This window comes from Ochotona curzoniae, unplaced genomic scaffold, assembly GCF_017591425.1.
Source record: "Ochotona curzoniae isolate NIBS_2020 unplaced genomic scaffold, NIBS_Ocur_1.0 scaffold_3890, whole genome shotgun sequence".
In the NCBI taxonomy this organism is placed as follows: Eukaryota; Metazoa; Chordata; class Mammalia; order Lagomorpha; family Ochotonidae; genus Ochotona; species Ochotona curzoniae.
This window is the reverse complement of record NW_024467115.1, coordinates 24,446,486-24,467,304: the sequence shown is the minus strand read 5'-3', so window position 1 is coordinate 24,467,304 and position 20,819 is coordinate 24,446,486. Positions and strand designations below refer to the sequence as shown.

At 37.9% G+C, this 20,819-nt stretch overlaps 1 protein-coding gene across 10 annotated transcripts in view; it reads right to left on the bottom strand.

Moving 5' to 3' along the window:
• UTRN (utrophin) overlaps positions 1 to 20,819 on the bottom strand; it is a 491,247-nt gene that overhangs the window by 143,396 nt on the left and 327,032 nt on the right. For all 10 annotated transcript variants that reach the window (XM_040965592.1, XM_040965598.1, XM_040965593.1 and 7 more), the window contains 2 exons: positions 10,670 to 10,842; positions 1,402 to 1,558 (listed from right to left, as the gene is read on the bottom strand). In XM_040965592.1, the coding sequence (XP_040821526.1) occupies positions 1,402 to 1,558; positions 10,670 to 10,842 (330 nt within the window). The remainder of the gene's footprint in view (positions 1 to 1,401; positions 1,559 to 10,669; positions 10,843 to 20,819) is intronic.

Sequence of the window (20,819 nt, the reverse complement as noted above, 5' to 3'; positions counted from 1 at the left end):
ACATCAGCATCATTAACAGTATTAACTTTTCATCTGGGTAATAGATCAGAAGGATTATAGCAGAGTAACTACATGCAGTAAATCAAAAGTTAAGTGAAACAGGACTTACAGCTGGATAACCTTATCTGAAGGTGGGATAAAAAAAACAGCCAGAACAAACTAGGATGTCAGGCATGCATTCTATTAAGGCCAAAAAAAGAAAATCATTTCAAGCCTCAGGATTTAGATTTTAGTCAAGGCTCACAGCACTTTTTTTTTTTTTATAAAGAACTGTTATGACAAGAGCTGGATATGTAGTTACTTCATTATCAATACCTGAGCCCATAAAAAGGAAATGTGAATAATTAATAGGATGGAAGACCAAAGAACAAATGTGGCTTTCTTAAAGCTATGTTTTAAAATTGTGATTATGAATAGTTGCATATAACAAGTTCGCTGCATCTTCCTTTAGTGTATCTCAGATATTTCCCTGTATTACAGTCTCTTTGATCTGTGTGCAAATGATAAATGTAACATCCAAGTCACGATTCAGAATAAAATGAATTTCAAGGTGTTACCACATGATATGATGACAAATAACTGCATACGTGATATAGTCTTTTAGAAGATGTGTGAGGTATTATTTGTAAATTTCAACTGGGAATAGAATTCCAAGATCACATTTATATGTTTGCTTTAAAATGAGAACTTGCACAGGATGTGAAGAGTAAAAAAATAAGACATGATATGTAACATGAGAAATTGGGTATGTAGAAAAAATAAATTACTGTAAAGAAAAGGCAAAAAATTAATAATGCAAGTATCTAAAAATTAATGTATCCATTGATAATATTTCAGCAAAATGGCTTGCTAATCTAAATGAAAATGTAAATTTGCATAGAGAGGAATATGGGAAGAATAAAAGTTATAAGTTCAGAAAGGTAAACGACAAAGTGGCCATAAGTACTATGGTTTTCATTTGCCTTAACACTTCATTATATTCTATCATTTTAATACCATAAGTCCTAACTTTTTCACTTTCATTTAACTCAAACCAGTTTGTCATTTTTGTGACTCTTTAATGTTAACTTGAAGTTAATGTTTTCCCAATATAAAAGGATATATATTCCAAAATCTGTTAGAAATGTAAGTACATTTCATGAAATGCTCTAAAGCAATATCATGCTTCATAGACTTATATTTTTTAAAATTTTTAGTTGAATAGAAAAGACAATTGAATTTGAAATAAATGGGAGCAACGCTTGCAATTTAAATGTCTAAAAAGTGAAAATTAGAAGTAAGGTGGGAAAGTGGGACCTTGCGTTCACTGGTTCAACTTTGATATTTATTTCAAATTTTATTTCAAGTATTCAATTGTTTGAAGTTCAAGCAGCAGTTACTCACCACAGGTACTCAACTTACCTTGCAATGGTCATACTGGAGTTGTAAGGCTGGAACATCCCCTCCAATAGGCATCTGTTTTTTCAGTTCTTCATCTTTCAAGTTCAGCCATTTGATCAGTTCCTCTAAGGATGTCAGTAACCTGTTCCACTTCTCTGCGCTGGCCTCCAGATGGGCCCTGAGGACAGAACCCAGGCCACATTTAGAAGCTGAAATTGCATTCACAGAATTACATACCTTCCTTTAGCCAAATAATCTTGTAAGGTCAATTAATGTTCCCTCCAAAAAGTGAGAGTCCGTAAAAAAATAACTCCCGTAAGAGTTAAGGTGCTGCTACATCTAACATTTTAGTGCTTGAGTTTGAATAAAGCTCTGCCATGGACTTGAGCCTTCTACTAATGTGCCCACTGGGAAGCAGCCACTTAGCATACCTGAATTAACTACCTGGCTCTACTTTGCTCAGCCCGGCCTAGCCCCTGATACTGTGAACATCTGGGAATGGAAGCAGTGAATGGGAGAGTCTCTGTGTGCATGTGTGTGCATGTCTGTCATCTTTCCTTCAAACAAATAAGTGAATAAACCTTGTATTTTTTGTAGAAAAAAGAAATAAAATAGGACCAGTTGTAAACAACTCTAGAGAATCAAGGAATCAAGCATTCCTGACCAACGCATCACACCAGGGGACAAAGAGTGAATGGCATCTAAGTCATGCAGGTGGGATGAAGCCCCTTTGCCATGATATTCATGTTTACAGGGCTAAGGCTGATAGAAACAGACACATGTCTGTTTTATATGACAGCTTCCAAAGGTTGAATACTTAGGAGTGGAAAGATGGCCATTTGGTGCAAGCCCAGTAAGAAACTCCTAGCCATGTTCATGGAATCTCATACAACAGCTCTCAATTACAGACTGGCATCATGTCCACCCCTATAAATCTATTTTTTGCTGCACATTATGGGCATATCACGTACAGCCAGTACTGGCTCTGAGATCTGGCAGTTATCTCCTTTTGTGGACACTGGATGTAGCTGAGCACCTGTCTCAAGACTAACAGCTCTTCTACAGTTAATTCCAATAAATTTTTCCTGCATGGATGATTAGGTGACATTCGTGGAAACATATTCAACAACATCATAAGCCTCTGTTAAAATTCATGTTTTCAGAACAAACATAAATATTCAACCTCTATTTCATATGATTCGTCTTGAATTCAAACAGTAAGAGCCATAATCTATCCATCAATATACTTGGCTGAGATGGTGGAGTCCTGCATGTGCTTTTAGACATTATGAACTTGCATTCATGTGCAGTCACATAAAGCAGATCAATTATTGTGCAATCCATACAAAATTCATTGCCAGCTGTCTTATATAAAGGAAAATATTCAAATTCTAAAATTCTATATATTATTTAAAGATTATGAATCAATGCAATATAATTGTAAAAACATAATACTTTTTATTTCCCTAGTTTCATAATTGAAAATTCTTTTTTCCTTTACTATCATTTTAATTTGTTCCATAAGTGCTATAACTGGCCCTACTTTACCAAGTTGTATTTTAACAACATCTTTATTCTATTCATACTCAGCTTTTCTGTTTGTATTCATTAATTGTAGGCAGGACAAATACATAGTTACGCTCCTCCAATACACAATAATTTCACTTTTCACAGAGCACAAGAAAATAATTTCAATTATATTCACTGAAAACTCTGCAGTAATATGCCATTTAGCCTCAGGTACATTTGACTGATCTGTTATAATTTCTTTCCAATACACAAGATGCGGAAATCAGAAATCTTCAGCCCATCCAATCAACAAGTGTCCAAGTGTCTCTATGTGCTTAAAACACTGATGTATAGCTCCTAACTTCTTATTTCAGAGGATTTGATCCTGCAGTGTCAATGTCTATAATTTAACACAATCAATAACCAAAGCACCTGTTGCATTCACTTGACATCCAGTTGCATACACTACTGAAGCTCACAAAAATGACTTTTGTATTGACATTAACTCTTTTGGCTGCACAGAAAAAATGAAACTAATCATTGAACTTAACAGCTGAAACACCTGAAGAACTATTTATGAAGCCGAAAGTAATGTTTTTAAGGCTTGTTAAAGTAAATTCAAAAGAAAAAAAAAACACTCATTGATGTGTGTTTCTACATCTTTGTTTTTCCACAGTAAAGAACAAGCTCATCTGGCAGAATCTGCCTGGAAAATCTGTGCTGGTTATTCTCCAGTACATTCTAAATGTGTGCTTAGTGGATTACTACCATATGCCCAAATAAATGCTTGCTTCTGTAGTAGCCTTCAGAATTCTAGTTTCATTTTAATTCTTTCATCTGCAAAGATGAAAGCCTTTTCTTGGACAGTATATAGAATGTATGGTAAAATCACATCTGAAATGTGTGCCTGGCTTCATTGTACCTCCTTAATTTTACTATAAACTTTTTAAAACTTAAATTTCCCTGAGACCATACTGATCATAAATCATTAGTATTGTTTTCAGAAACTTGACCAAATTATTTCACACACTGAAACCTTACGTTTGTAGATAACTGACTTATCCTAACTTCTTAACTGATTCAGTGCATTGATATTTGATAGATTATTTCACCAAAGTAGGATGATATGTACTGGCTTTCATTTCCTCACTACAAATATTTATACAGAATCCACTGTAATATCAGGAATTACCCTTCTCTAGAAACAGAAAGTCACGCTATCAAGAGTTCCAGGGTCAGGTAGGGGGAGATGCAAGTAAGACACATATACTCTGAAACAGAAAACTTGATAGTCCTACAACTCAGAGAAGAATCTTGTTCATGAAGTTATGGTGGTGACAAGATGGTATCCAATGCAAAATCTATACTCTTTCTATTCCATCTCTCTTGGATACAATTAGGAGATTAAGTTAGAGGCTGCCCAGATGTACTACAGAAAAGATATTTAGACAGTCAGCCCACCAAAAATTCAGAGGTATCAGAAATAAAGATAGTCATTGTGAAATTAGCACGTAAAACTAAATGTTTAATCTGGTTTGCTTACTAAAAATGTAATTTTTTCCTTACTTGTAAACCCAAAGATATAAAAAAAAATTAAGGAATAAACATCTTTTAATTGATGAAAGAGTAACAGATAATATTAAAAAGGAGAGGAGTTATTCCTGACCTCAGGAGGAAAATCAAGGCCTTTGGAAAAAAAACTCAATTCTTGAAAAGTCAGTTGATTGTGCTGACCATACGAAGGCTGTGCTTCCAACAGGGTACCTGCCAGCAACGTGTGGCTGTTTAAATTTCAGTTTAGGGCAATTGAAATTAATAAATTGAGTTTCATCAATTTATCAGCTGCACTAGCCACATTTCAAGTGCTCACTATGCCACATGTGCCTAGAGACGACTCTACTGATGGTATTTCCATCACCACAGAAAGTCTATGGAAAAGCACTGCATCAGAGAGCGGGAAAGAAAAGAAAAATGACAGCCATCGACTCTTCCTCCATTAAATTAGCAAAGCAAAGATTTCAGTAGTAGTTTCATAATACGGTTAGCAAAATCAACTATCTAAAGCTAATTGTGCAGCCAATGACATTGTAAAATGTGATAGCATTAGAAGAAAATGATGATGTTAAAAGGTTAATCTTCTCTAAAGGCTTTCAAAAATGGGCTCTGAATTTTTAAGAGGCTCATAAAAGAAAGGAAGAAAGAATTTCATCTTTGAACTCAGTTTTCATTAGATTTGACGATTTCACTGACCTTATGAAACTATATGTTCTTAAGGATATATATTAAACATCATTGAGCTGCTAAATGGACATTTAATTAACATAATCCTAAATTAAATTTAGCATAAAACCCAAATCGTCATTCACAGTTCGGAATTTATACTTCCAATTCACATTTTTTCCATGACTTAAGAATTCTGACAGTATCTCTAGAAGCCTATCATCTAGCTAAAGTTTCAAATATTTTGTTATCTTCATCAGTACTAAGGGAAATATACAACTGTATGCACTGTGTTTAGATTGCAACAGAATATGTGGCATTTTGAATTCTAGTATATAAAAGTTTAATCAAAACTATCCAAAAAGACTGCAAAGATAATATTTTAAAAAACAATAATTAGCCTAAGGCATTGAGGCACAGGGTACGATATTCTTCCAAGGAACAAACTTGGTCAGAAGAAGCAGTGTTTGTGGGGTAGATTCAGTACATAAAAAGCCAGCAAATATTAGCTTATTTTAGCATAATTACATTGGCAATGTAATTATGATTTGGCAGGCATTCCCTTCCCTAAGAATCATGACAAATTACAGGAAATTCTTCCTGCCACAATAATATCAACTTCAGTACAAAAAAGGCACAATGTGAGATGCAGAATCCATGAACGTTAAATACTGCAAGTGTCAGAAAGGGCATCGATTACAGGGCTTCTTCATTCTCAGAAAGAAAGAAGCAAAGGCACCTACAGAGAGAGTTTGGAAGAGATACGGAAACTAAAGAGGAATTTAGATCTTTTAAAATCAGCATGGCAGCGAGAATGGCAGACAGTCATTCAGCATCACAATACCAATGTTAAATGGAAAGTACAAAATTACAGGGCAAGAGATTTTCTCATCTTTCACTTTCTAGTACAGCACAAGACAGACAAGGATTAAGAACAGCAGATAGAAAGGGTGTGGTTCTTGGAGTGTGTTTGGAAAAACGGACAAAGCCGCTACTTCAAAGAAGAAAGGAAAATTAACGTTCAGACTTCACTGAAATATCTTAGGTTAGCTATGGTCTCAATGATGAGTAGAATGGTTTTATAGGGATTGAAATGAAAGAAGGTTTAAGCAATTAAGTATGAAAAGAAAGATGAGCAAGTTTAAAGGACGAAAAATGAAATCTGAAGAATTTCACAACTGAAAATATAGGCAGATACACCTTTTAAACAAAGTTTAAACTATGGAAGACCAACATTAAGTACATAATGGCAATAATCAATAAAGTTAAATACGAGGATAACAATTGCCAAGGCAAGCAGACTATCCCTCTGGAGAGGAGCCATAGCTATGATGTAAAGGAGGGCTTTTATATGGGTGATGCGATAAGTAATTCTGATTTAATACAACAGAGAGCCCTTCAGTGACTAACAGGGCAAAACCAGTAACGTTAAGACGCACATGGTGAGGCAGAACACAGCGAAATAAACTGTGGGCTCGGGAGGATGGTCTGTATTTGTCCTGAGACGGGTCACCTCGGGGATACCAACATGACATGAAGTATCAGCTGACTCCTAACACAAAAAGGGATCCATGGTTTACACGGGAGAAACAGACTTGACCATGAAACACGAAAAGAAAAAGGTTACTGGTATGAATATTCACACCAAAAACGGGAGCTGAGGACAGTCTTGAGAATTCTTCAGTAGGAAGACAAATCTATGAGCAATAAAGAAGAATATCCTGCAAATTAAGAGGCAGCAGGAATAAGAGGGTAAAAGCAAAGATGAATAATAGATGCATTCACATCTAAGGAGCTGTTGAGAGAGGTGGAAGTTATGCTGAAGAAGGAACCATGGGGCTGCCAATTTTCCTCCCATCCCTGTGTGCCAGGGTTCCTGCCCTCGCCCATAGGTCTTCTGACTGATTGCTGGCCATAGCAGTCGCAACATGTTCAGAATATTCTATTGGGCTGCCAGGTGAGGAAAATTAACCTTTATTAAACAGTAGCTTGAGTATATCAGACAATCAGGGAGAAAGGTTAACTTTCAATTATACAGACAAGAAGTAAAAAAGTTCAGTAACACAAGGGATGGCAGAATTAATTCACATTTGAAGGCAATGTGAAAGGATGGCTGTGCTATAAAGGACAGTGGGAACAGAAGAACAGAAGAGAGCATTGGGTCTCAGTCTCCTGAGGAATGAAGGAGGCAGGGGTGGCCATGTTAATGATCAATGACACGATGTCCCCCACTCCTTATGGGGCGGTATTTCCCCACACCTGATGAAGTCCCCTTAGAGGTTGAGTGATAACTCCAATTTATAACTTCAGGGAGAACATTTACGCTTGTTTATCTCTGCCCTTCCTTCACAGAACTGGCCTGCAGACACTGGATCTCTTGGGGCTGGGAATGGTGGTGGTTCCAGAGGGAGACCATCTCAACTGGTGGCTGCTGCGAGTTCTGCCTCAGCCAGGGACAGGATTCACAGCCCTATTGAGCTCACCTTCAGCGTGGTCTCCAACAGTAATTCCCACGGCCTTGGGGCGCTCTGCTGGCACATTATTAATGCCTACTGAGTACACTGCTGCATTGTTCCTATCCAAAATCCAGTGAGGAAGGGGAACAATATTGATTGTGCAACTCCTCAAAAATTCTTAAGATTAGTGACTACAAAAAATATAGAGTATGGAGAATTTCATGTCTTAAATGAACTAGTGTCCTCCAAAAAGTGACAATCAATGAGACTAATACATACAAAATTATTTAACACTTAGGATGTGTTTTAGGATCCTTCTCTAGAGTACTTGTTTTAGATAATTTATGGGATAATTAAATGAAATACTCATGGCACCCCAACAAGAGGGGTATCCTTAACATATCCATGGGAAACTTTTGCGTTAATTAATATATTCCTGTGGTGACAACACACCCAAGTGACAGAGCCAGTGCTAGAAAAACACACTTAACTTTTTATTATTAATTGATATTTTAATTGATAATATTTGAGCAAGATAATATTTTGATTGTTTCGACTGTCTTTGTTTTTTCCTGTGTATAGTCTGTAGCAAAGCACAGAGAGGTCAATACCGCCATGGATATGGCTCCTGGCTATCGCGGGTTTATGATGTTACATGTAGTAACACAGGTACAACATTGTGGTCTGTCTGTCCTTCAGAGCAAAACTCCTCAAGAAACTTGCCTGAGAAGACCTGGTTTTATTTCCATGCCTCACATTCCACTCTGACTCTTGCTTCTTCTCTAATCAGATTGTGACTTCAACCAGAGAATTATTCTGACAAAAAACTTTCTTAAAAAAAAAAAGCAGTGAAATTTGCAACATTCCAGCATTGTTGTATGATATTTCTCATGGCCTGTCCCGTTGGCATTTGGCTCTTTAATATGGATGCGTGGTGAACACTTTTCGCTGGAACATGTGTAACACTTTTATTCATATTTTTGAGGAACAGAAAGTTACAAGTCCATGTGACCTAACCAGTTAAAAATCTGAGTCTTCTAAATGTGTAAGTATAGTCTGTCAGTGTACAATACTGTAGTTTTTCTGTTATGAAATATTACTTGGCCAATGCAGATTCAACGTCAAGTGGAATCTTTACATAAAGATATCCACACTCATACTATATTGCCCTATTCTTAAATATAAAAGCATCTGCAATTGCCTTCCCTAGGATCCTAGAAGAAAAATATCTCATTGGAAAGAATTTTAAAAATTCATTCTTAACCATTTAAAAAAAAAAACTGAAGCTTTCTTTTTGCCATAAAGTCATTCTATAAAATCTGAAAGCAATCAAAGAAAATCCACTCAAGCCCTTTGTGTATGAAAAAACAAATTAAATACCACCTTGGACAGAATTCACACAGATTAAGGAATTATCAAATTGTTCCATCCAATTATCATAATCATCAGGTTAACTATATTCTGATTTTGTAAATAAGAAAGCTATGACTCAGAGGAGCTAAGCGATTGACGCAAAATCAAATAACAAAGTCAAAGCATTTAAAAACAACTTGCTTCTAAGGTTATATAGTTTTGTAAGTGGGATACAGAAAAAGGAAACTGATCCAGGCCCTCCTATTTAAATTTTTGCTCAACAACACATCCTTCAGTCAGTATACCCCAAACTCAAACTTGATTAGGAATTAACCACTGTCAGTTAAACACAATCTTAAAAATATTCTTCCCAACTAACAAAACTAACCTTTCTCACACTTTGGGCAATATTTTCAAAACCTTGTCCTTGTCAAAATTATAATCCTGGGATTAATCTTTTTAAATTTTGATCTCTCAAACTAAAGGCTGTAAGTCATCAATTTTTTATTCTAAAATCCGTAACTGATAGCTAACTTTTATAAATAAATCTTCCAACAGGGTAGAGAAACAGCACAACAAAGCAAAATAATTTCATTGTCAACCAGGTCTAGATTCAAGTTCTGGCTTGCTGCTACTTAGCTCAACAGCTTAAAAAGTTACTTCTATACAATAAATTTCTATTTTCTCATATAGGAAATGATTTAAAATTGTATTGACTAGGATATTTCGGTATTAATGTTACAACTAAAACTTCAAACAGTAGTTGTTAAACACTCAATTAATAGTTTAAAACGGAATATGGATGCTTGTGAATAACGGAATGATTGGCATAGAGCATGGAGCTAAAACTGTAATTCTTCTAAGAAACACACCTGAAGTAGATAGCGGGAGATACCTAGGTCAGTTGCTAAATTCTCAGAGTTATTACTACCATGAATAGTATTTTGAAGTGAAAACTGTATTGATTTTGCAAGTTCTAGGTTAGAGTTTTGCATTTTAATTTGTGTTAACTTACCTACAATAAAATATTTTTATTTTTGGTAATAGATAAACTTCAGAGGTGAAAAAAATATATATATATATTGTGTGTGATAGTATGTTTTGCATTTTTCTTTGCATACAAATTATGATTTGAATTTACAGAATTCATTCATGGCTTAAGTACCAGGTTACATTCATTAAAATATATACTGTTCTCGGGCCCGGCGCGGTGGCGCAAGTGGTTAAGGTCCTCGCCTTGCACGCCCGGGATCCCATATGGGCGCCGGTTCTAATCCCGGCAGCCCCGCTTCCCTTCCAGCTCCCTGCCTGTGGCCCGGGAAACAGTTGAGGACGGCCCAAAGCTTTGGGACCCTGCACCCGCGTGGGAGACCCGGAAGAGGCTCCTGGCTTTGGATCGGCATAGCATCGGCCCGTTGAGCTCACTTGGGGAGTGAATCATCGGACGGAAGATCCTCCTCTCTGTCTCTCCTCTCTGTATATCCACCTTTCCAATGAAAAAATAATAAAAATAAATCTTTAAAAAAAAAATATATATACTGTTCTCATGTCATTCAAAAGATTTGTGAAATTACAGAAAAATAAATGAAGCAAAACGGGGGAAAAAAGCTGTAATTCTTAAGGAAATATCCTTTGTGTTAAAATCATGAACAATTTCTGAGAAAGTACATTAAGTGGGAAGGCTACTCTTAAAGACACAAAATTCAGCAACACTACTTCACCCATTTTTATTTGGATAGGACTATTCTGACCTGATACTGGCCGACTTCGCTTTTAAGTCATTCCATCTTTGGTTCATGTCATCCAGTCGGTGCTGAAGCATCGTCGCCTCTTCAGAATTTCCCAGAGCTTTTACCATTTTCTGCCTATTTCCATCAATGCTTTTAAATATGTCATTGTGGGCATCAATTTCTGCCTGGATGTCCTAAAGAGAAAAAAGTAGAGACCACACAAAGGTTAGGAAGCAATGTCAACATTCCATGGGGGTTCCATACAGGACTTTAGTTTTCTATACCTAGAGAGAAATTGCTTACAAACAAAATGCTTCATTTTACTGGAAATGAAATTTTCAAGGATCCCACAGCTTTTGCATTGCAAATAAAAGCCCTTAAAATCTAATACCTTGATTGCCACATTCTTAAAAACAAAATATAGTGCAATGAAATTGCACATAATTAATTTTTATATTCCATCAGCACCTGAGCAATTGTTCTTCAACCTTCCACAGATCTTCCTTAACCAGAAGAGGCCTTCTGCAACTCACTCCTATAGCCAGCATTAGGAAGATGTCAAATGGGTTTAAGGGCCATGTTGCCAGATCATAATTTCTGATGGATTTGTGATGTGACATCACATCAATAGGGTCAAATTTGAACAGTGAGTAATGTAAATACAAAGCCTGATGGATAATCCCTTCAAGATATTTGCAAGATCACTGACCTCTGAGATCTGACCTTAATGACAAAATCAAACCAGTTCTACCTGCAAACTGTGATTTACACACTCAACAATATGGCTAAACTCTGAACAAAGACACTGAGATTGTTCTCTTTTTGTATTTCCCTGGCAGGATCTATCTCAGCACAGTTGGTGCAGGTTTGGATAGGACAGCAGAGGAAGAGGACCAAATGACTCCAAGTTCTCAGGCTGGGCAATATTCGGCATGGAAAATGGCACTCATCTTACAATCTTAGTTTAAGATGCTTTGAATAGAAATCCTTAGGAAAAAAAGAAAGTGTGTCGTTTTGTTGAAAAGTCTTTTGGTGTTATCTCCTAGACAACATGGTCCCCGGGATGAAATTGTTCTATTTTTGTGTCCTGAAGTATAGTCATCAAAAGAGTTATATTGAGAAGGTAGCAGACAAGGTTGGCAATGGATTTAAGCTTTTCTTATGCTCTTGTATGGTAGCTATCAATCTCAAGTTAAGTAATAGAATCAGCAAGACATTGAACCAGGCCTTCAACTTCCTATTATAGGTCTCTAAACACCCTGATTAGGGACCACACCTAATAGAACTACAAGTGCACCTCAAACTACAACATTCTGATATAGCCCGACCTGTTTGCTCTCTTACACACTCAAGAGAAGCAGAAAGAAGTACAGTAAGTCTTCCAAATTTTATGGGAACATTATTCACCATCAGGAAACTTGGATGACATGAGTATAAAGCAAATTTTCCTTTCTCACACTGGATGAGGTGTTATATTTTCCAACCTGGTGATCTGAATGAATGAAATAAAACAAGACTACATAATTGGCTCAGGCAATAATCACAAGTATTTCTACAGAGTTTTCTCTTACAGCACTACCAGTGACCACATATTCACATTGGAATTTGACCTTCAATATACATGAGACACCGCCACACATGAAAATCATCAAACATTAGGAAGAAAATCAACAACCAGGACATGCTCAAAGAAAAGGAAATCAGCACATATAGATTGTCCAAATTTGTCTTTTAACATGTGGCAGAATATTTATCTTGCTGAATACATCAGGAACTTCTAAAACAATCACTCCAATATTCACTCTTTATCTTTCACAGTGTTACATAGAATGAGACAAAGGTAGAATCAAATAAATAGATGTTCTACAGCTAAACATATAAAAGCATAAATGAATAAATGAATTGGCAAATCAGTCACTGTAGTGCCAAGAAATAATTAAATCTAATTAAAGAATTGGAAGTGAGTATGGCTATCATTTTGTTCAATTTTTAAACCTTAATATGGGTAAAGGGAAATTATTTATGAGGTTGCACTGCAGAGCTCTAAGTTTTTGCTGGAAATTTAGAACTAAATGCAGCTAATGAATCATGCTTTTTCGTACATCACTGTGCAATGATGCGCTGCATTTAAAACCAAGATAGCAACATGCAAGGTTGTCAGATCATGACCCCGACAGAGATCAAATGCTACAATAAAAGTTCCATGAAAGAACTTCACTCTCACTGCACTGGCAGGAGACTTAGCCCTACCAATGTTTACCTCTGTCACCCGCAATCCCTTGGGAATGTTAAGCACAAAATGGTTACTGATAATTAGTTATGGGAATGTAATCCATCTAGAAGCACAAAGCAATGCTCTTCCAAGCATTTAACATAAGCTGGTCATGTGCACACAGGGACATGGCAAAAACATTCAGTCAACTGAACAAACTAGTAAGAAAAGGGTAAAAGAATGTCTGAAGACTTAAAAAGGAACTTTATATAAGTACAATGAGGAAGGTGAGAGAAGCCAGATGTTAAAAAAGATTACCTAGTTTACTCAGTCAACCTCATCAAGTGTTGCAAGCGTGCTTTCAAAGCAATTTTTCAGAACATAAAAGTTCACGAAGTTCGCCAATCAAAAATTAGTTTTTTGTAAATGTCTTCTATCCCATCAACCTTCATCATAAACAAAATGTCTACATTTTTAATTTTTAATTAGTTTTGTCATTGACAATTTAATACCAATTTGTCCTTAGCATGTCATTTCTTTAATGCTGTTACTAACAGAGACATCACCACAAGTGTTTTATAATATATATTATATGAATGGTATTTCTTTTCAATGACCTACAACCAAAGAGCATCTGTGAGTAGCTAAGCAAGACTACATCGTCAGCATAGAACAAGCAGAACTGCTTAAACCCAACAGGAAGCCGGAGATTTGGAATGGTGCCACCAAGAACTCTTCAACAACTGAACAGTGTGACCAGGCGGGTTGTCCTCTTCGGATCTTAACATAACTTCAGTTTATTTTCGCAGGAGTATTTACCTAACCCTACACAGCCACGGCTATGCTTTCTCTGGAGGAGTTATGACCCCATTCTTGAAGGTGAAGGCACGGGGTTAGCAACAACTTCCCTACCAAGCCCCAAAACTCAGACTAAATAAACAAAGTTAACCATTAGGGGAAAGTAAATTCAAGCTTCTTTTCAAAAGTCAGACCGGATTTCACAGACAGTTTACGATTGATTATCAAAAGCTCAGAGGGATTTTACTGCCGGAGCTCTAGGTTTTAGAAAATGAAGAATCACAAATTTTTTAAAAAGTTACATATTAGCTAGTTGATTTAATAGCTAAATACCAGCTGTATCAAACTTGATGTGCCATATAAATGCACTTTAAGGTATTTTACCAAAAAAGTTCTGAGATCATGACAAATTATAGTTCTTTGACTAAATATTTTAACTATTTTTTCAATTTCAAAGAGTATTCAGTTAAATATTCTACAAACTTCATTTTCACTCAAGAACTGTTTTCACAGATCTTAATTCCTCTACTGAACTGATCAACAGAAAATGATATATCTCCAGTAGCATTTAGAGATTAGAGAAACAATGCAAATCATATTCTTTTCTCATTGTCTGTGTTCAGAAATATATGCAGGACAACAGAGTTAAAAAAAAGTCAAACTGGTGATTGATTACACTTCCAAGGCAATTTCAACAAACCAATTTGCCATAGTAAAGGATCAATGAACAGACTACATTTTAAATGTCAACATAGTAAATACTGCTATAATAAGAACTTTCACAATAAAAACAATGGTCAAAATCCTTGACTCTGTACCAGCTGTCTCTAAAACACACTGAAATCCTAATGAATGAAAATAAAACTTCCTTTATGAGGTGAACTATGCCCATGCAAATTTGGTCTGCATAGAAACATCTACTTAAGAGCAGGGATGAAATATTTTCAGTGGCCAACCTCCAGCCACATCATTTTTTCCAAATCAGAGAATATAATAACAATTGGACGGATCTGAAAATCCAAACATGCATTCCTGCATTTCTGCTTAGAATATCTGTATCTTGTCTCAGGCTGTCCAAATTAGTTTCGAAGTCTAGCTTCCTGCTAACATGCAATGTGGGAGCCAGTGACAAAGATGCAAGTAGTTGGGTCCCTGCAACCCATGCAGGAGATCCAGGCTGAGTTTAGAGCTTCAGGGTTTGGCCTGCGCCAGCTCTGGCTATCACTGAAAATTTTCTGTCTCAGCCACTATCTCTGTATCCCTGCCTTCAAAATAATTAATAATATTTAAACTGAAATATATTTAAAGTTCTTTCATGTCTTAGCTCAAATGTAGTTTTCTGTAGGGAAAACTTTAAGAGCACCAGGTAAGACAGGGATACTTTTATCCATATGGCTCCCTCAACGTCCTTGAGCAGGGTTTGCATCCTCCCACTGGGCTGGGTGCAGCCCATCTGTACCCTTAGTGCAGTGCCTGGTACACTACATACTAAGCACTTCCCATACTTTTATTAGGTATCCAGTGAATGACGACTTTGAAATATGGAACTCATTGGGTCCTTTCAGGGACACTTTTGCTTTATATTTAATAATACAAACTGGGCAGAACAATAAAGCCTTGAGTTGTCAGGTTTCAAAGCAGAATCACCCTACATGAGGTAAACACCACAAAGAATTTCAGCAGTGCCCAGTTTCTCCCTGTATTGTCACTTTGGGGAACATCACCAAGACAAGGATACAACTCAGACACATACCCTAAAAAAGCTTTGAGAATAACGGTTCCATTAACCACCTAGTAGCAGGGTTACCTAACTTAGCAAAAGGTAACAGGGCTAAAATTGTCCACTAGTCTATCTCTGTGAATCCTGTGTAAATGAAACAAGCATGCTATACAATTCATAAGATTCAAGCAAGAACGTATAGTAATAGTTGCTGAAGTCATCAGAGATTTCCATTATGAAATACTTTCCAGGAGAAAATTGACTAACTGGTGTTTAAGTTCTGATTAAGAAAACTATCTTCTGGGCTGGGTTCCAGGGAGGAATATGAACGGGTCAGTTTTGAATCCGAAGTCAACATATCAATTCACAATTGCTCACTGCTCAGCCCTTGGCTAGAGAGTTACGATCACCCTGGTGGCAGGTGCATCTTGCCACAAGGTCATCCTCTCTTAGTAACAAAATCCTCTTCTTTGGGTCTCCTTCTGGGATATGTGCAGTCCTCTACAATTGGCGTTTCTTGATCCTTCATAATCTGTTACTTCACAGGTTCAAGATCCTTCTGCTTCCTAGCTCTTCAGCCACTTCCAGCAGCATGGTTCCTGGTTCTGGGGGATTATAACATCAAGTGCACTCTCCCATTCTTTCTATGCTGGAAAACTTTAATTTTGGCATCGTACCTTTAAGGACTAGGTACTCAATTACTCACTAAACATCCCCAAATAGACAATCCCCCAAGCCAATTAGCAATCAATTGCCTTCCTAAAACTTTGAGAACATCAACTGGACTACCACTTTCAACTAACCTCTGCAAACAAACTTGCTAACTGGAAACTATCAAACATCTCATGGCATCCAGAAATGCTGATAATCCAACCAATCTACAACTTTCCAGATTAGCCATCATTAGAAGACATACCCCTCAGATGTTGGCCTCAACCGTTGCACAAACCAAGAACTGAGTCAACTATCCAAACAGCAGAACTGAGTTCTCCAGGTACATAAGTTGAAGTGACTTCAGGCACATAGCAAAATCACCTGAACTGAACACCAGATGAATACTTATATCTGCTAATTGGAAAAGTGTTACACCACTAAGAAAAGTATTCTCTCTTAAAATACCTCATTGCAATGATGCAGGGACAGAAAAAAAGCTATTAAAAGTCATGGGGTTCCACCTTTGTACATGGAAGGACTGCTGTGTAATTTCTTTTGCATTCAAAGAAGCAGGTGTTGGTTGCTCCCTGAAAGTGGCATTGCTTACATAGTTGGGGACAAAGTGGGAGTGGTATTAGAAATACCTGAGGTACTGAGACTTTTGTTTTGCTTTGTTTTGTTTATTTGAAAAGGCTCAGAGAGAAGGAGAATCTGAAAGACTTTCTATTTTCTATCCACTGGCTCACTCCAAGTAGCTGCAACTGTTGGAGCTGAGCTGATCTGAAGTCATGAGCCTAGAGCTTCTTCCAGGTCTCCCAGGAAGGTGCATGGCCCCAAGGTTTTGGCCCATTCTCTACTACTTGCCCGGGTCACAAGCAAGAAGCTGGCTGGGAAGTAGAGCTAGAGAGGACATGAACTGACACCCATATTTGATCCTGGCACTTGTAAGTTGAAGATTTAGCCACTGAGCCATTGGGCTAGGTAGGCCTGAGACTTTTGTTTAAGTCCAGTGTTCCTGGCGATGAATCCATGCAGCATGGGCTCAATATATGAGTGAAATATATTTGAAATATATTTCAATATATTTGTGAAAACATACAAAGATTTTTTTGAAAGACTTCAATTGGGGATAAATGCATTTATGCACAACAACTCCCTAAAGTGAACTATGACAAAGAGATTGATATTGACACAGATTTTCACAAAGGTGTCTAACACAAAAATAAGCATATGTGCAACATCAGACTGAATAGCAGCAGTACTGTTTTCTTTCAATTTCCCTTTGACTCAAAACAGAGAAATCCCAAAAGAGAGCCTTTGACAGAAGATTCTTTTAATGTCAACTCATCCACCAAACTAAGAAGAAGAAATATCAGATACTAATGCTTGGGAGTTAAAAGAGCAATAAGCTTAAAGGCTGAGAGGCAGGTTCCTAACTGCTGGTATCTGACCTAGGCTTTTAAGACTAATAGCAGCAATTAAATACAAAAGTCCAACTATTGCCCACAATTACTGCCTCTCAGGGGGTCTGAGTAATGAATTATTCATGTAACATGTGCCCTATGCCTTTTTAGGAAGAAACAGACAGACCTATATGAAACAAGCTAATAGACCCCTTTATGGTCATAAAAGCTGTCACCTGCTGTTCCCAGCTGCCACAAAGAGCTTGTTCATTCCCTTCCCTGCCCTTGCTAAATTGTAAGCAGGGTGCAGGCTGGTTAGGAACTGAGTTAGGAACTCAGGAATTTAGAGGCTTAACAAGGTATTAAATAGAGGTCAACCTGCCCCTACCCTACTCCACCCACTCTTTCCTGGCTGTAGAGAGAGGAGGGCAGCAGCCAGGGCTGGAAGAGATGGGGTGATTGGGTGTGGACTAACCTTGGCCAAGAAACTAAATGGTTTCTTTTCCACACCCCCTTCAACTACACATTCCATCATAAGGAGGTCTGCCATTGTCTTGGAGAAACTTTCAGACTTTTCAAATGGCATGTTTTTTTCATCTTTTTCCTCCGGTCATTGTGGGTTTGTAAACGAAAGCCCATTCTCACTTGAATGACTCAATCCAGTCTTGCTGATATTTGTTCTTGCCATGAACCACAGGTATTCATGATGAAAACCACTGAGCACTTCTTTAATAAGTGTTAAATTGTTGACTTATGCACACAAGGAGTGGGGGTGTGGATTCTCTCTTTTTTTTTTAAAGACTAGAAACTGGAAGAAGATTGGTGCTTGGCATCCAAAGCCTAAGGAGGGCAGGAGACCAAACTCTGCAAGTTGAGGTTTTCTGTTTTGTTTAACTATAAATATAAGGTAGCATTTGGCAGGCAAGACTCAACCCTAAGATGGTGCCAAAAGCATCTTCCAATGGAAAAAAAAATAACTAAGCGCCAATTAATACCCCATCGTCGATGTAAGCACACCACATTTAAAACAGACGCGGAGAAGGAAAAAGGCGAGCTGAGATGTGCCATCGCTGAAGGCAGCTGGCTGGCCTTCCAGAGCTGGGGTCCCAGTCCTCAGCATTCAGAGGCTCCCGATAAGTGAACCTCAAGGGCATGGAAAACAGAACCCACGCCAGATGATGTCAGTCCTTGGCACCAAAATCCAGTATTTGTTGCTGGGTTTTTGTTCATTTTTTTTTCAACCCCCCCAAATAAATTTCAATTAAATTACCAGCCCATTTGAGCACAAAAGATCTCTTCTGATGTGAAATTCTGAAAGTGACAGGCACCAGGAGAAATCCCCTGGCCAAAGGATTGCTAATTTGCTCTTTACTTGAAAAACAATTTTGAAGTAATAGCATCAAATATATTTTAGAAATGATATTAAGTGACTCAAGCATCCAGAGAACATCTGCCACCAAAATCCATTTTAAAAGATGAGAAAAAAAAAAAGCAGGAAGGAAAAGAAAGCATTCAGAGAGTTTGCCTTCTGCATACCTTTTCAAATTTGGTCAGCAATTCCCGTAAGCTGAAGTTCAAACCAATCATCGTCCAGCAGCCTTTGCAGCCTACATTTTTCCAGCAAACTTCCTTCAGACAACAGCGTTCAACCTCTAAAAGCCGTATCTTTCCTGGCTATACTTTAAAATCCTTTGTAAAATCCTTCACCGACCTTGCCCTTGAGCTACAGTCCATGAGCAGCAGGAGCAACTTGTGCTGGGACATCTTAGTCACTTCACAGTGGGTCCGCGTTTTCATGGACTTCGGAGCTTGCTAGGAGTAGACCTGCTTCTGAGTTTCCTCCTAGCTGCATTCCACGAGGCTGGCATGGTGTCCTTTTCCTCCGGGATGTCCAGGATTCCCTTCTGCTCACCTCGCTAAAGACCTGCAGGCCACAACTGTTCTCTCTTGGGCCCCCAAGCTTAGTTTGGTCTCAATTACACACAGGAGGGAAGGAAAAAAAAAAAGCAGCAGCAAAGAAAAAAAAAAATAATAGCTATAGCTCGGAAAGTTCTATGAGAGAAGGAAAAAAAGAAAGAGCCAAGTATTACCAGCTTCCTCCATTCAGACTGGTTTCATAAAGAGAGAAGAAAAAAAAAAAATCCTGGGTAAAGAGCCAGTTTTCAAAAAGCATGACTTGTGTAAAGTTCGAACAAGGAGGAGTGTACTCTTAGTTCAGGAGAAACACCAACACGCGGGACAAGAGGCCACCCGCTCTCACTCTCCCAGACACACCAGCAGCTGCATTGCTATGGTAACCACCAAGCTAGTTTCAGTCCATTTCTTCAAGTCAGCCTTCGGGGATGCTGTCAAGGCAGCAGAATGAGAGCTGTTTAAAAAGTTGTTCTAAGTGTCCCGAGAAAAGTTCTGGCAGCAGCAAATCTCCCACTCCACGGGGCTTACGGCAGGAGACCCAGTCAGCTTCGGCAGGCAGCCTGCATGATCTGACAGCAGTGTGGTAATCCACTTCTCTTTCCAGCAGTTGTTTATTATTTTAATCAGCATCCTCCTGTTCCACCACCCCTCACAGGGTTTGAAGTAAAGCTCACTCCCACTTCCTGGAGGCCTCCCTGCCCAAGCTGCAGCACGGTGTCACTGGCATTGTCTCCTGCCTGAGCCCTGTGCCACAGGGGAGCCCACCCAGGCAAAGCAAAGGGAAGGGATGTACAAAAACAATACAAAACACCAAAGAGAATGGGGAGGGGGAAGCGTTTGTGATTCTGTAAAAACAAGCTTTCAAAGATAGTTAAAATGACAGGGAAACACTTTTCAGGGTAAGTGCTTTGATCTCAGTGACACCCCTGCAAGTCATTCACACCGCTTTCATATAGAAAATTTTCCTGTTTCTGACCCAAACTCAGCAAGTCAGACTATTCAAGATATAAGAGCCAATTTCTTTGAGTTTATCTTCCAGTTTGATGTTAGATCATTCCTGCCATTCAAACAAAACTTTCTTCCACAATGTTTTCAGTGTAATCACTTTAGAAAATCTTAACCAAATTGTCCATTCTTTGTACCGTGATTGTAGACATCCTTCCAAATGCAAACTGCGGCTGTTTTTTTTTTCTTTTGTGCTACATAACTATTTAGGATACCAATAAAAGTTGAGCATGACAAAACTGCCCAAATGAATCAAATTTCTCTAGTTGTGTGCAGATTTCATTACAAAGTGACACCCAAACAAATGGAATGATGCTCAGGTAAGCAGGCTGACTTTCTGCATCAGGACAAGCAGCAAGGTCCTCCAAAAAGCTGCAATTAGAATATGCATACAGTAGAAGGCCATTTGAGATGCTTAAAGAGCAAAAATTACTATTTGAATTGGTTCAAGAGCACTTGTTTTAT